The sequence below is a fragment of the Calonectris borealis genome, chromosome 20, assembly GCF_964195595.1.
Source record: "Calonectris borealis chromosome 20, bCalBor7.hap1.2, whole genome shotgun sequence".
In the NCBI taxonomy this organism is placed as follows: domain Eukaryota; kingdom Metazoa; phylum Chordata; class Aves; order Procellariiformes; family Procellariidae; genus Calonectris; species Calonectris borealis.
In genome coordinates, this window is record NC_134331.1 from 5,644,509 (window position 1) to 5,660,582 (window position 16,074).

At 47.1% G+C, this 16,074-nt stretch overlaps 1 protein-coding gene across 1 annotated transcript; it reads left to right on the forward strand.

The window, feature by feature from the left end:
- Nucleotides 1-13,320: 13,320 nt before the first annotated feature.
- Nucleotides 13,321-13,650, forward strand: SMIM36 (small integral membrane protein 36). The gene has a single exon (XM_075170075.1). It carries the CDS (start codon nucleotides 13,321-13,323, stop codon nucleotides 13,648-13,650), a length of 330 nt encoding a protein of 109 aa, XP_075026176.1.
- Nucleotides 13,651-16,074: the final 2,424 nt, after the last annotated feature.

The window sequence follows — 16,074 nt, forward strand, 5'->3', positions numbered from 1 at the left end:
GCAACTGCAGATAGTGCTGCAGAAGACCTGGGGATGTAACGCACCCAGGTGTCTCTGAGCACAGTCTCTTCTGGTGGCCTGGGCTTGTGATGGTCTTCAGCACAGCTGGTCTGGCTCTCTGCCCTGGCGGCCTGGGTCAGGTCACCCACATAAACCCACCACCGATGGAGCAGCGTACCCCTTCCTTGCTGGTGGTGCAGTCAACACACCTGAGGGACAGGATGCCATCCAGAGGGACCTGGACAAGCTCGAGAAGTGAGCCTGTGTGAACCTCATGAGGTTCAAAAAGGCCAAGTGCAAGGTCCTGCAGCTGGGTCGGGGCAACCCCCACTATCAATACAGGCAGGGGATGAAGGGATTGAGAGCAGCCCTGCTGAGAAGGACTTGGGAGTACTGGTGGATGAAAAGCTGTGAGCCAGCAATGTGCGCTCACAGCCCAGAAGGCCAACTGTGTCCTGGGCTGCATCAAAAACAGCGTGGCCAGCAGGTCAAGGGAGGTGATTCTGCCCCTCTGCTCTGGTGAGACCCCACCTGCAGTGCTGCATCCAGCTCTGGAGCCCTCAGCACAAGAAAGACATGGACCTGTTGGAGCGTGTCCAGAGGAGGGCCACGAAAATAATCAGGGGGGTGGAACACCTCTCCTATGAAGAAAGACTGAGAGAGTTGGGGTTGTTCAGCCTGGAGAAGAGAAGACTTTGGAAGAAGCCTTATTGAGGCCTTTCAGTACTTGGCTTATAAGAAAGATGGGGACAAACTTTTTAGCAGGGCCTGTTGCGATAGGACAAGGGGTCATGATTTTAAACTAAAAGAGGGTAGATTTAGACTAGATGTAAGGAAGAAATTTTTTACGATAGGGTGGTGAAACACTGGAACAGGTTGCCCAGAGAGGTGGTAGATGCCCCATCCCTGGAAACATTCAAGGTCAGGCTGGACGGGGCTCTGAGCAGCCTGATCTCGTTGAAGATGTTCCTGCCCACGGCAGGGGATTGGACTAGATGACCTTTAAAGGTCCCTTCCAACCCAAACTATTCTATGATTCTATGATTCTATCCTGTGATCTCCAAGTGCTCCTGGTGCAGATCAGTCCCAGCGCATGGTGGCTCAGCCCTTCTCCTTCCCTGCGCCTCCAACAGCAGGGGCAAGGTAGGCTTGTCAGAGGGAGACTGACCCCTGCCCTTGGAAACAACCATCTCAAACACGTACTCAACAGAAAGGAGAGAGGATCTCTAGAAAGTGGTGGGATGTATGGAAAGCCCTAAAGCAAAATTGCTGTATCTGTGAAAAAGATACATCCTCCACGCTTTTTCCACGTGAATCTGACCTTTAAATCCTCACACTTACAGGCACACACACTCATACAAGTGAGCCATTCCCTTCGTCACTAAAGAACTGCCCATGTCTACTATGGGGCTTCTTGTACATTGCTTTGTGGTTCAGGGCCGTGCAGTTGGGGTTAGGGTTGGGGTTGGGGTTGGGGTTGGGGCTGCGATAACATGCCAGTGTGGGTCATTCTAGACCTCTGTGTGTCTCCCTTGAAACAGTGTCAAGGGGAGGATGGGCAACTCCTCTCCCCTTACCGCAGCTGTGAAGCTTGAGCATCCGTTTGATGAGGCAAAGCACAAACCTTATTTTCAAAAACATGTATGTGAAACTCTTGAGGTCATGATCCAGGATGGGTCAGCCAATGTGCTGTTTAAAAAGCATTACAGTATTCAAAATGAAATAATTTTTCTCCTTTGAATCACGGCAATCAACTGAAGTGCTTCCAGAGCAAAGCCAACTGTTTGAAATTGGATATTTAATTTGTTTTGTGTAGTTTAGCACTGAGTCTCCATGTTGTTTAAGCAAAAACAAAAAAAAATCTTTCAAAGTCAGAAGGATTTGCCAAGCATGAGAATATTATTTTGCACTCTAATTAGCTGATCTGTCAGAATAAGAACAAAAACAACCCTTGGCTGCGCTTAGTTTATTGAGGTACTGCCCAAAGCAGGACAATACTGATGGTGGAGTTCAGACTTTTCACTATCAGGATGTTCAGCCATCGCTGCCCAGATGTAGCCCCCGTGTAACTGAAGTGTGATCAGTGAAGTGACACCAGAAAAGAGCTTGGCATGTACCAGTCTCACATCGCACAAAGTTTTCCTTTGGTTTGGTTATGTCTCTGCACTGATTGGGTTCGTGTTGGCTGCAGCTGCCGGGCTGCTGGAATGCATCATTGACTCACAGTCAAAGATGGCACCTAGCTAAAAATTTGACTAAAGCATCTCTGTCCCAAGGGATTATTTATTGTCTGAGGATAATTGTGACCAAAAGCCACTAAACATTAGACAAAAGACAGGTTTGTTATATTAAATTGAAAATAAACTTCCTTATACAGTGTGGCACTCAGCCCAAGAGCATAAATTGCTGTATGATCCTCCCTTTTCACAGGATGACCTACGTCTGACACAAATGGTGGACTTAATGCCTGGAGGATTTAAAGCTTAAGCTCTCAAAATTTCCTCTTTGGCCACCTTTGCTACATGAAGATTAAGTGTGCTGCTAATCAAAAGAAGTTGCTGAGCAATTGGCTAAAATTGTTGAAACCGTTCTCAGAATATCATGTATTTGTGTCAATTTTTCTTCTGACTTGTCTCCACTGAATGACCCAATACACAGTTAAGTGCTACTGGGTAGTTGATTACTTACTTGAAAGCATGAAGAGAAGTAATTTTATTCACATGTGCATCAAGCTGGCCATCTGCTTGAAGATCTGGCAAACCGGGACCTCAGCAGTCACTTGGAGACAGAAAACGTGATTGTGTTTCCATACAAGATTTTCTACAGCAGTAAAGTAGACGTAAATGCCAGCGAAAACAGGAGTGAGCCTCTGGCTGCGACCAGAGCAGCCAAGGGACCTTAGAGACAAGCATGTACACACCTATATGGCTCTATCCATAAGTGCTCCTCTCTGTGGAACTGGTTTATTGACTTGTGGGCTGATGTAGACATCTGGCGATGTTTTTGTGGGGTCATAATTTATTTTGATCTCTACATTTCAACTTCCATTCCAGACTGGAGTGGAACTCATTTGTATCCTACCAATATATGAAAGTGTTAATATAGCCATTTTTAGGGAAAAGCAACCTGAAGTATCAGTGTAGAGATCCACCAGAACTATGGCTATTGAATTGATTTTTCAACAAGCCATGTATAACTCTAAGCAGTGCCGGATTTAAAAACAGAACCATATTTTGGCAGGAGTTCACACAAACGGGTCTGTAGAGCATCACAGGGGTTTCGTCCAGCTGGGCTCAGCTCCACGGCTCTGGGGAAAGCTCAGGGCAAACAAGTCCTCATTTCACGTTGTGCTTGTGAACATTTTCATGATCACCTTCCCACCACCTTGACTTCCACTTCAGCTCAAGGCTTTTTGGTCAGTCGAAGGATACGTTTGACTTGAGTTCAGCTGAGTTTTCACTCAGAGAGGTTGAAACACATTGACAGGAACAGAGTGAAACCAGAATGTTATGAATTAGCAGTAACAAGATGTCCGACGAATGACATCAAAACTTGACTGAAGCTAGGCCTACAGTGATACACAAAGAGCCAGAAGACAGATAGGAACCGCAGAGGAAGCCAAGAAAGAACAATGCAGCAATGATAAGATAGCGGCCGGGAGAGAACAATGCAAAAATGATTGGGGCTAAATTTGCAGCAGAAAACCATGTCTGGTGCCAAGAAAGAAACCTGAGGAACATGGCAGGACTGACTGCGGTATAACTGATGGGTCTAGACAAGAGGGAGAGCCCAAGTGTCAGGAGCAAGGCTGGAAGGAGGAGATCAGAGGCCCAAACCTCCCTACAGTATGGGGACGTGGTTCCCTCCTCATCAGAGATGAAAAACTCCCAGGAAAAGCCCCCTGCTGCAGACTGGAGTCCCGCTTTTGTCCGAGGGAATACAAAATAAAAAGGTGGGTGTGGAAGAAGCAGAGAGAGAAAGAAAAAAAGCCTGGTGGTAAACAGAGTGGAAGTGGGTGAGGCAGGGGAACAGGATTCAGTTCAGACACATCAGTTATTTATTACTGTTTGTATCCCGATATCTTACATCTCAAAAGGAAGGCGAAGGCTTTGTCCTCAAGGGCTGGTTATCTGCGCCCGAGGGCGGCTGGCAGCAGCGTGGTTCCCGTGTGGAGGGACCACGTCCCCGCGATGGAGGTGGCGCCAGGCTGACCTTGTGCGTCGGCTGCGAGGTGCGGTGACGGGAACGGGAGCTCGGGGCACTGGGATGGCGAGAGGCTCCTGTCACATTTAACCTTTCCCTGTGGGCAAGTGAACTAACTAAAAGAAATGCAGGTCGCTGTGAAGGAGGGAAAAGAGAGGTGACGACGCTGATTAGGTTTGAACATGGTGGGAATGGAACAGTTCAAGGAGTCAGCAGAACACAGAATCATAGGATAGTTTGGGTTGGAAGGGACCTTTATAGGTCATCTAGTCCAGCCCCCATGTAGGCATTGCCTAGCTGCAGGCATCGAACAAGTCCTGCAGCCTTGACTGAGGATTAGGTATAAGCCTTTTCTGTTTTTCTGAATTAAACTGATGCTTTAAAAACTTTGTGACCTTGAAATCAGGGACAGCAAAGCCAGTCTTGCTCTATTTTTCATATTTGTTCCCAGAGGCTTGTTGGCAAAATTGTACTCTGTGTACTTTTACAAAAGAAATCTAGGACATAATTATTTGAATAGAGAGCTATATGTGATAAAAATCTGTTTATACCACAACATCTCCAGCCAAATGATTGACGTATACATTTCTGTCCGTCCATTGATGTAACTTTTCAATTTCCTGTTGATGTCTAAGCTTGATTTATTTTTCCATTTATTTGGGTTTTACAAAGAGCACTAAAGAGCTTGGCACTTGGGTCTCTTTTTTTCGTCAGTTCAACCCTCTTAGTCCTCGATCACTTCATTGTTTCTGCAAACAATGCAGAAGAGAGATGGAAAGAACAGCTGTGAACAGCTGGTTTGTTCACCAGGTGTCTGACTGGTATTCAATTATCCTCTTTTGAGGGAGGTCTGTAATCCCTGAAAAACCCTAGAAAAGCTAAATTCAGAGTTCATTTTAGTTGCTGCCTTCACACATGATGTAACACAGATTTGCAGAGATCCTAGCAAGGACCCTGAAAAATCAAAACAAACAAGAAAAGCTGCTTCAGAAAACCTCAGGGTTTTTTCTCTCCGGTTGCACCCCAGCTGAATCAGGCAGAGAGCTCTGCAAGACCTTCTTAGGCAGATTTTGCCACGTTATTTTTAGAGAATCCTTCCTCTTCTCATCATCCAAATCCTCTCTTTCTTCTTCACCCGCCATTGTATTCAGCAACGCAGTGCTCAGGAGTCAGAGCTGGAGACCGCTGGTTTTGCAGGGCCACTTCAGCAGTGGCTGCTCACGACCGTGGTGACTCTTGCATTTTATTCTGCCTGCGAACCTGCGCACTTGGGCAAAGAGCCTCTACCTATTCCCAGCTCATAAAAGTCCTCCGGTTCCTTGAAAAGTAGCTACGTGTTGCCAGTTGTCCCAAAGTAGCAGAGTCTTGAAAGCAAATCAAGAAAAAGCAGGTTGAATTCAGAAGCAAAACTGATTTATTGCCCACAGATTTGTAACATGATCACACCAGCACTCAGACGTGCCCCAGGAATAGTGATGTATTCCTTACATCCCGCCCCACGGAGGTTTATTCAAGGCAAACAGAAAGAGAGGCAAACACACGTATGTCTCCCTGAGGAAAGGCGTACAGATTTTGTGCCAAACAGAACCAGGGAACCGTCTGCAATGGCAAAAAATCAGTGTGCAGCACTGCCAAACGCTGGAGCCTTCCGTTCCTCACCTTCCTTCTCTCAGCCTGGGTACTGGAGTTTCCCTGGATTCTTTAGCACCTGACTTTCCTGGGAGGTCACCGAAGGGTGCCAGCACCTATTTTCCTCTTCCAGGCTGCAGTTGTGCCGGTGAAGAATTTACTGTCCCCAGCACACCCCCCGCTCTTGACGCACCGAGTGCCTCTTGCTAACACGCTCCAGCTGCTCCAGTCATAGGGAGCCAGATCGGCAAAATCCTGATTTACTGGGAATGAGGAAGGAAAGAATAATAGCCCTTAATCTTCACAAGCAATAAAACAATAAGCTGTAGCGCTCTAAAACAAGAAGCTATAGCTCTCACTTTGTGATTTCTCATATTAAGTGCTTTACTACCTATGCTAATAATTGTATTTCTGGCAGCCCCAATGTAGGTAATAGCCCAAGTTCAGCTAAACACACATGCCTGAGCTGAACGCTGTGTGCGCCTAAATCCATCCCAATTCGACAAAGCATATGAGCATGTACTTCGGTGCCAGGGAAATAAGGGAAGTGTATCCTTAAAGACTTGGCTAAAGTTGTTTGTGCAGCACCGAGTCAGAACAGTGGAAAGGATGGGTAGTTCCTATGGTGTAATTTTGAGTTTGATAGTAAATTCAGATGGGGTAAGCAAAAGGACATTCACTGAAGTTGATGCAACTATGTCTATATCATTCTGATTCTGTATCTGCATTATCTTGATTAGCTCTTGCAGAAGATACGTTACAGGACAGAAGGCAAACCAAGCGAGCAGCCCAGCTCCAGCAAAATCGAAACCCAACTTGAGTCTGCTTGATCCACGCGTGACCCATTCCAGGAGACTTGCATTCAATATCAAACATTTTAATTTTTTTCCTCCTGTTTTTAAGTCATTTCACCATTAATAATGAGAAGGCATTTACATTGGCATATGCTTCTCAAGCAGCCGAGGACAAGCGGACTGACTAAATATTTCACAGCACGTCAAACTAGATTTGCCACAGTTTGAGGCAGTTGAGCTCTCATTGGAAAGTTACCTACAGATGAAAAATAAGCATGTTCCCTTTCTCCAGGTATTAATCCTCTATAGGATATAGACCGTATAATCTCTACAGACCTCTATAGTCTCTACAGAGTAGCACTGACTAAAATGCACCCATGCTTTGTTGATATCAGCCCAGTTATGTTGGGCTAGTTATAGAGATTTATCTCACATGAAGATTTGGATCACTTCTAAAATCAAGTCATGGGTTTTACCGTTCACATCAAATCTATCTTCCTGGTTAACAAAAAAGTCAATTAAATTTTAAACTATTCTGAACTATATGAATGTTCAGCATCATTTGAATTACATCCTCCTGGAGATCATGAAAAGGAGTGCTGCCTGACGGTCACATCGCATGAACTCACTGGCTAGGGTCCAGCTCTCTAACCCCTCCGTCCCTTTGCCATGCATCAGCCTGGACTTGTGCACACTCCTCTATAGGAAAATTAATTTTTTGCTTTTAAAATCCCTATCCAAAGCAAATGTCACAGCACAAAATCAGATCCTTTTGGGTTTTGCTGCTTGCAGCACTGAACAGAGCCCTAATGCCAGCAGAGCCCTCTGGGGAGCTCGGGTAGGAGTACACACCAGCACCCCATTTCTGTTTGATACACCTCAGCTGGGCCATGGGTTTGAGGGATGCATCTCACCTGGAGCCCTGAGACAAAGAAAAAGCAATAAGAAAAATAGCTGATCAGCATCTGCCACCTCATGGCAAGTGGTTTTATTTTACTGAGGACCAAATCCTCTCCAGCTGAGACTTTTGTAGTAAGTTGATTTGCAGATAAAGGAAATGGGATTTAAGTCAGTATGTTGGCCTGCTGGGTACAAAGGGCTGTAGGTGAGAAGTGTTTTTGTGAATGTGGGAGCAATGGTGTCTAAGCTTTTGGGGAGAGGCGCTGAAGATATGCGGGCAATATTCATGAGCAATTCTTAATATGGTAAGACTTCAGTCTTTGTTTTGAGCTTCTGACTTTTTTTCAACATGATTCAGGATATGTTTAACCTCAAGTGCTAGCTGTCTCTTTTACCTCTGTAGGACTATTCATAGTCTCAAAGCCAGACATTTCACTGACTAATATATTTGTGTGTTTAGGGTCCCAGGAGTGAACTGCAATACAAATAACTAAGTAGACTGGTTCTGTATCATAATGACTATTTTGTATTTTTCCTTTTCATCTTCCTCCTTGAGTTTCTATTCCTTTCTCAAAAGCAGCATTTTAATAGCTGTTTTCTAATGCTGTAGAGATCAAATAGATAACAAATGCACCTCTAAAGCGGGAAATGGTTTAACCACTGCACTCAAATGCTTCCTGAGAAAGAGCATAGTACAAACCCTGAACCACAACAGTGGAAACTCCTTTCTCTCTTCAGATGCTGACAAAGGAGTGACACCATTGACCAAAATAACTCAAAAAAGGAGAGGTCTCCTTCCTAACAAGTGGTGCTCTGTGTCCAGAGGAATTTGCCTGAAATCGGGGCTCCCGGGCAATGCCGCGACCCTCCGGTGCCTCCTGCCGGGCGCAGGCGCTCCGGCAGCTCCTCGCCGCTCCTTCATAAGGAAAGCAATAGCACCCACGTGTGGTCAGCCTGAATCAGGCACGCTGGGGTGATAATGTAAAACCTGAGCTGAAAGAAGCCTGTAGGAAAACAGGGGCATAAAGTCATTATATTACTTTGCGCAACTTGTTGCGCTTCGCTTTGGCTGCTGTGAATTCAGGTGTACAGTGCTGCCACCTTGTTCTCCCGTGTGCTGCTGGGCTCCTGTCTGTCCCATGCCCCTCATTATTTTTATTGGCACTGGTCAATTCCAGGCCCCTTTCACCAAAGTTCTCAAATATATTAAATTCCTTCTTGCACTAGGGAAATAAGCAGGCAATAGGGGAGACCTGGGCGAGCGGCTCCTTGTAGCCGCTTATGGGAGGAGTAAGGGAGGGGGTCCAAGCCCTCTTACACCCTGGTAGAGCTGGTGCTAGAGGAAGGCAAGACCCCAAAAGCCACAGGCTAAACACACGCTCATGTGCATCACCTTTACAAAGACCAAACGCTGTTCAAGCAGGTGTCTGTGGTGTCCCTGTGGAGGAGCTCAGCGGCCGTGTTTCTGACATTGGTGCCTGCACATGATGTACATAACAAATCTTTCACTGGATTTGCTCCGGGCACTTGTGATTTGGACTGTAGGTACTGCAGTAACTGTGGTTTGGTTCCTGATGACACCAGGTTTCCCTCCTAAGTTATGACTTCTTGTGTGAGGAAGGCGATGGACTTGAGCAGCCGCTTGCAGCCCATAAACATCCCCCTTCGCTGTCCCGAGCTGCAGAGACAGGGCAGGACAGGGTGTTACCCGGAGGCAGGTCTGTCCTTTCCGATACCCTGTCTCAGTCCATCTGTTGTTCTGTTCGAAATATGCTGGGGTTGCTGTCATCCGTATTCCCTTCTTCTTTCACACTGCACCAGGATTTATTTCCTAGGGGCTATTTTTAGCAATGACACTGCAGTTAAGCCAATCAAGCCTGGCAGTGACGGCCACCTCACTGGGTCGCTGAAATCGGGTCAGCTGCGCCGGGCGTCTTGAGCAGTGTTTTCTGCAGCGCATGAGGCTCTGCTGGCACGCTGGCTACTCGGGCTTCATCTGGGAAGCACCAGGACGGGAAACTGCTTTTTGCTCCCATATGGCTGAGTCCAACAGAGCCCGGTCCCTTTCGGATTTCTGCTGTGTACATCCATCTCGATGCATCGTGTGACATGTCACGCTTCTGAGCTGCTGTGCCTTGGATCTGCCAGCCAAAATGCTCATGTGATCAGCCCTAACCTGCTAGAGTCAAAAAGGGCCAGCACAGGAGGGACCTATTATTTAACTCCTACATTACATGAGATGAATCTGTGGTGTCCTGCAAACTCATTCCTCTTCTTCAGCCATTGCCTGCAATCCCTTTGCTACTTGTGCTGTAGTTGCTCTCAAAACAGAGCACTTGTAGCGCTCTCCCACTAGAACCTCTTCCCAAGACTTTCTTTTTAAAATCTGTTTTTTCTCGGATCACAGAGAAGTTCTTTGCTGTTTTTAATAACCTCTGAACTTCTGTACTGTGAAATTCACTGTACAATGGCTTCAAGCAAAAATTATAAAAAAAAAAAAAGTAATTTTCTGTTATGAACATTTTATTCCCTCATCTCTCATCCCAGTTGAACTGGGTGCTTGCAGAAGAACCAGTGCTTTCAGTCCAGAAGTGTCTATAAATCCAGGTGGACAAAATAAGAGGGGAAAATGAGGGAAGAACTGAGTGTGGAGTTGCATGGGTGGCAGCTGGTGGCCTTGGGTCTCTAGCTGGGAGCTCTGGCCCTCGGGGTAGATTTTTTGTCAAACATTAAATAATGGAATAGTGGAATAAATAAATAGCAGACTCCAGCTAATCCACTTTTAGAGGATATATCAGAGGTTTTGTGCAACCCACCATCTCTGCACTCCGGTACAGCTGGCGGCAGAGTCAATCTGGCTTTGAAGCAATTACAGCAGAGATAAATTTTGAACATCTGGGGAAAGTGGGTCCCACAGACACTGTCTCGCCTCTCGCTGCTAGAGCCAGCCTGCACAAATGCAAGGCAGCGCTTCGCCGTGACCATCAGCCAGGTTCCCAGCGCTGCCTGGGGAAGCACATGCACAACTCGCTTAGGTTTTTCCCCGTCCTCCAAAGCTCCCAAGACTCCGATTTGCTCAGGAAATGTGTACCTGCTCACTGCAGAGCTGGGGGAGCTGTCAGTACTCCATCAGCACAATTGCAAACAGGGATTTGAAAGATCTTTCTTAAGAAAAGGGTGCAGGCACAAACAGCGTGAGGAGGGTGAGATGGGGAAGGCTGGCAAGGGGCGGTCAGACACGGAGCTGTGGCTGCAGGACGGGCAGGAGGGAGTCCTGCCAGCTCGCTGGAGCGAGGCTCCGCTATAAAAAGCCACAGCGTGCATGCAGGCGAGGTTCCCAAGGCGGTGTGACGCTCCTGCTCCTGGGACAGGGGTGCTGGCAGGAGGTATCAGACCTGGCAATCCTTGGGCACAGGAATATCAAACAGTGAATGTCTGCGGTCTGCCCTGGATCTGGGCTGGGAGGAGGGAATAAGTAATGGTATTGAGGCCAAAACCCCGGGCGGACTTTAGTTTTTAGCGCGCTGACTCCAGACGCAGGCTGCTGCGAGCAGCTCTGGCTCAAGGATGGGGTTTCTGGGAATACAATGAAAGCGTAAATGTGAGATCTCCTTGCTGCAAACCAGGCCCTGGGTACGGCCTTCGGGAGGTGTTTTGAAAGTATAATATATCTTCACTCTAAGGCAGTGTTTTGAGAAGCTGTGGAGATGCAGAAACGTGGAGGCTTTTCTCTCTCCAGGAGAGCATGTCTGCAGCAACACAGAAGGTGGTGCAGTATTCTAGTCCCTGATTTTACCTTTTGAAAAGTCCCCCTACAAGCTGGCGTGATGCCTATACAAATTAAACACTTAATGTCATGTATGTCCCAGCTGTCGTATTAGACAGAAATCTGAAACCAAGCTCTTACAGTGAAGGACTTCAGCGGAGACAATTCAGGTTTGGCAAACTTGGTGGTACTGAATAAAAGCAAAGGAGAAAAACCCCATAAACTTTCTTTTCCAAGCACAGTGCTGAGTTTTCAGAATCCAGGCTGCCATTTGAGGACTGGTTTAAAAGACTTAAACTAACATAAAATCCCATATCTCTCTCAACATGTGAACTATATAGTATTTACTACTTTAGTACTAATCTTTTGTAGTGGAACTTGATTGAAATTTAAGACCATAAACCCTATTGCTTTGCAAAGGCGCTTGTGCTTCTGAGGCGTTTTGGAGGGATTTTCAAAAGACTTTCAGTTTCCCAGCGAGCCCTGAAAACAAATCCCAGCTCTGATCATCATTGCTTTGGAAGGGAAGTGCATAATTAAAAGCCTTAGCCTGTCTTGAAAAATCTCAGCCTCATCTAAACTACATCGAACAGCCAAACGCCTGGGCTGTGGCACGTGATGTACGACACCTACACAACGCGAGGGTCGTGCAAATATACATCTTTGGTGCTGTGGGGTTCCCTCCTCCCTGCTAAGCGTGCGTCTTGCAATGCCGGTCTTGGGATTACTTCTCGATACAAACAACTCCTCAGCTAAAGAGCCAGGAGGGCAGACGGTGGGGGACGCAGACGATGGTGGCCTTAAAACGAGCGGCGTGCGTCGAGGTCTGCGGCAGCAGGATGGCCCCATGACATAGTTCTTACTCACAGTTTAGACGCGCCGGATCGGATTCCTGCTGACACGTAAAGCCCTTTTCCACAGCTCTGGCAGTGCTAAGAGCTGGGACAGCCTAATCTCTTCTTAAAACCCTCCTGTGCTGTAATGCTGAGCGAAACCTTGGGGTTTTGCATGGAAGCGGCGAGCGTGCTGATGTAGGGTCTGTGGCGCTCATTGGCATCGCCTCCTGCCCTTCCCGTCTGCCTTCCTGGTATCCTATACAGTGGTACACATGTTTTTTGGAGGAGGGATGGTCTCTCTAGCACGGTTTTCTAGAGAAATAAGCAAATGCTGTGTGGGCAATGCATGGCAGCCATACGTGTGTCCCTACTTCAGAGAGGTAAATCTGGAAGATGCAAAAAGTACTTGCAGGTTTTGTGGCTGGGCAGCCTGGCACTGCTCCCAGGCAGGGGACAGCCACATTGCAAACTTGGCCTTTTTTTAGCAAGCAGAGGGTCCACGTAGGAAAAAGATATTAGTGGTGCCCAGGCTACGGAAATGCTCCAGTCATGTTGCACCTTCTTGTACGCAGGAGACTCGAAGGGGACAGAGCAGCCTGCGGGAAACAGGCTCCTACAGCTCAGTTTGCGCAAGGACTGGCTGGGCAGCGTGTGATACAGCGGTGTGACGTGTCCCAGTAATCCCTGTATGGAACTGGGTAATAAAAGTCCTTAATTTACTTTCAAAGCCCTTCTATAGCACTAGGGCAGGGCAAAAAGGTCTTTGTAAAAATCAGAATCAGACTCGTTAGATTTTGAGAAAAGCTACCTTGCAAATTACTTTCTCCCTAATTTATCTCCTTATTCATTTACTAATTACACAGCTCGGTTTTCTTCAGCCCACAAGCCCAAACCTACTTGTAGAAGGGAGGTTCTGCAAAATGCCCTTAGAGGAAACCCAGTTTGGTACCTGCCCGTCAAGGAAAGTCCCTGAGCAAGGGGGATGTTTTCCTGTCAATACAGTATTCAAATTTAGCTTCTGCCACTGTAAGCAATGGGGCATTAAAAGAAGGAGCTTAAGTTATTAAACTGAGCTGCTTTAATCATCCAGTTCGGGGAAATCCATTGCTACAGGAGACCTGAGGATTAATGTATTTTTACCGCAAAGCCAATACATCTATTCTGATCAGTTAGCGGTCGCTCACTCGTGCATATGAAACTTCATTCTCCGGGTTTGCACTCAATAGTATGGGACCAAATGGAATTTTATTTGGAGATTGACCCTGTTACCTTGAATCTCATCATTCTGGTAGCTAGTTATGTTATTTTGCTTCTGGTCTTCCTGATCTCCTGCGTGCTCTATGACTGCAGGGGGAAGGATCCCAGCAAGGAATATGCTCCCGAGGTTCCTGCAGACACCCAGCCTCCCATCCGGCTGGTGGTGATGCAGCAGGGCTCCCCCAGCACCCGCTGGGCAAAGGGGCTCGTCTCTGCCTATAAAAACTCCTCTGACCTGCCAGGGAAAAGGACTACTGTTGTGTGAGGGGACCCTGCCTCGGAGCTCGGGTTTCTGCCGATCAGCTTGCCTCGTCTGCTATGTTTACTCTCCGTTTGCAAAAGGATAACGCGTTCACAAGGTAAGTTGAGACCCCAATTTATTTGATACGGTGCCATTGCCAAGGGGGGATCATTTTATGTTCAGCCGTGTTCTGCATTGATATAGGCTTGCAGTCCTGCCTGCCATCCATAAAGAGACTAATTTCCATTTACGCTGCGGCTGCCTTGCAGCCCACTGGCAGTGGGAAGCAGTGACGCTGTTATCCACTCAGGCACTGAAGAAGGGCCTTGGTTTAATCTTGAGTCGTGCTTGGTACCGTTATTTTTGCAGGAACACAATGTCGTTCAAAGCATCCCACCCCTGATGGGCTGAGCCGTGCTGCCCTGCAGCCTCGGCGTATCTTCCTCAGCCGGCAAAGAGCGAATGACCTTGGAAGGCTGTTTATCTCTCTGGTGAGAAAAGAAACGCTAAGGATTTTAAAACGATAGAGACAGCACCTTTCTGATAGAAGCCAGCTGCTGCTCCCATCAGAATTTAATACTTTCCATGCTCTCTGTCAGCTCCCCGGAGGGCTGTGCCAAGCCTGGCTTGGCACTTATTTTCAGTAGGTAGAACTCGAGCTCTGCTTCTACGGGGCAGAGCACCCCTTGCCCCACACAAATCCCCTGACAGGATACAATATGCTGTCTGGAAAAGCTGGGTACAATGCCTCCTGCCCAAGGGAAAGCGTGAACCGGGGTAAATTTACCAGTAATGAGATATGCGTTAGTTATCGCCGCCGCCCGCCCCACTGGAACCGGAATTTCTGACCCTCTGCAGCAAGCGCGACCTACGTCCTGGCTTTCGGTGCGTCTCCACGTGTCTGACCCTGCCCCTCACCCTGCCTTCAGCTCTGTTGTGTTCCAGCCGGGCCACATGAAGGCTGTTATTGTATCTCCAGTAAATCTAACGTTATCTGCATCAGCTCCCGTTATTCTTCCCATAATTTGGAAGCTATACGCTAAAGGCCTTTTTGGCTAGCAAGTTTCTTCCATGTCTTACTGGTTTGAAGGGAAATGGGGGTTTTTTGTCCTCCAGGTGAAGCACAAAGGGACAGAGACAAGAGGGATGTTGATCCTGTAGCCACTGAACTGTAGATGTTCCTGAGCAGAGCCAACTCAGGTCCTGCTCTGTCCCCATCAGCCTGGGCTGCAAAATCCACGCGAGAAGCTGGGAAGGCAGTGGCCCGGTTGGTCCCTGATGAGTTCCGTGCTGGCAGAGACACTCTGTCACTGGTGGCCAAACCAGCTTTTTAAAACTAATTTGGCTGTAGGAAACTCATGGCTTAAGTTGGTTTGTTCTACCCAAACATGTCCATGATTGAGCAAAAAGCTGAAATCTGTTTTCTGGAATCCTAAGATGGGATGCTTAACACCAGGTTACAGTGTCTGTCTAGATAGTGCTTGAGTTACTGTATACGGCACTCTTTAACTGGTGGATTTTAACTGGTTATTAAGGGAAAAATAGCACTGGACCCACACCGTTGCAGGTGTCTGTCCCATATGCTATTTTACATCATCTTAATGCAAAGTACCCGCAGAGTCCTACAGAAAGCTTTAGTAAACTCAGTGAGATTTATTACCTGTCTGCGTCAGGTGTCGTGGATGACTCACTGGATGCAGTGGTCCTAATGCCTTCAGAACAGGCATTTTAAATATTTCCAGAAATAAACTGCGGCGAATTCGAACCACAATTGAACAAAGCTGTCGGCTGGATCGCACGGTTTGTACTCCAGCTGGGTAGAAACTGGCCGCCTGCGCTACAGCCCCAGATGTGCCAATTTATGCATCAGCCGGCAGAGCATCCTGGCACCGGCAAAGAAATCTCGAGATATGGAGTATCTTTTTATATTTCTGTATTTTTTTTTTTTTAAAAAAAAAAAAAAAAGCAGCCAGATTGGTTACTGGTTTTTCTTTTGGTTTCTAAACACTTGAGGGTGAACCCAGGTTTTGTTTTCAAGCTGACCTTTGCACCCCTGGGAGTTACAGGTACGCCTGGTTTTGGAAGGAAGCCAGAATTGGAAGGAAGGCTCCCGAGAGCTGGGGGCTTGAGTAAAACCCTTGATGTGATGAAACCGGTAACAAATCAGAAGTTGGTGGCATGATCCTCTGCCACATATCATACTGAAATAATTACGTTGAATGTCTTGTTTCGGTTATTTAGCGCTGAAAAAGTGCAATTAGTTAACTGCAAGTTGTAGCTGCTTTGGCAGTGACTAAGCTGCTGGTATGTTATGGCCACTGTCACTCACGCAGGCCAGCGTTACCTTTCCTTGCGCTCTCCTATCTGCCTTATCCTCAGCCTGTAAGCTCTCTAAAACTTTTTGTGTGTTCATGTATCATCTAACACGCTAGGAGCCTTCTCGGTGAT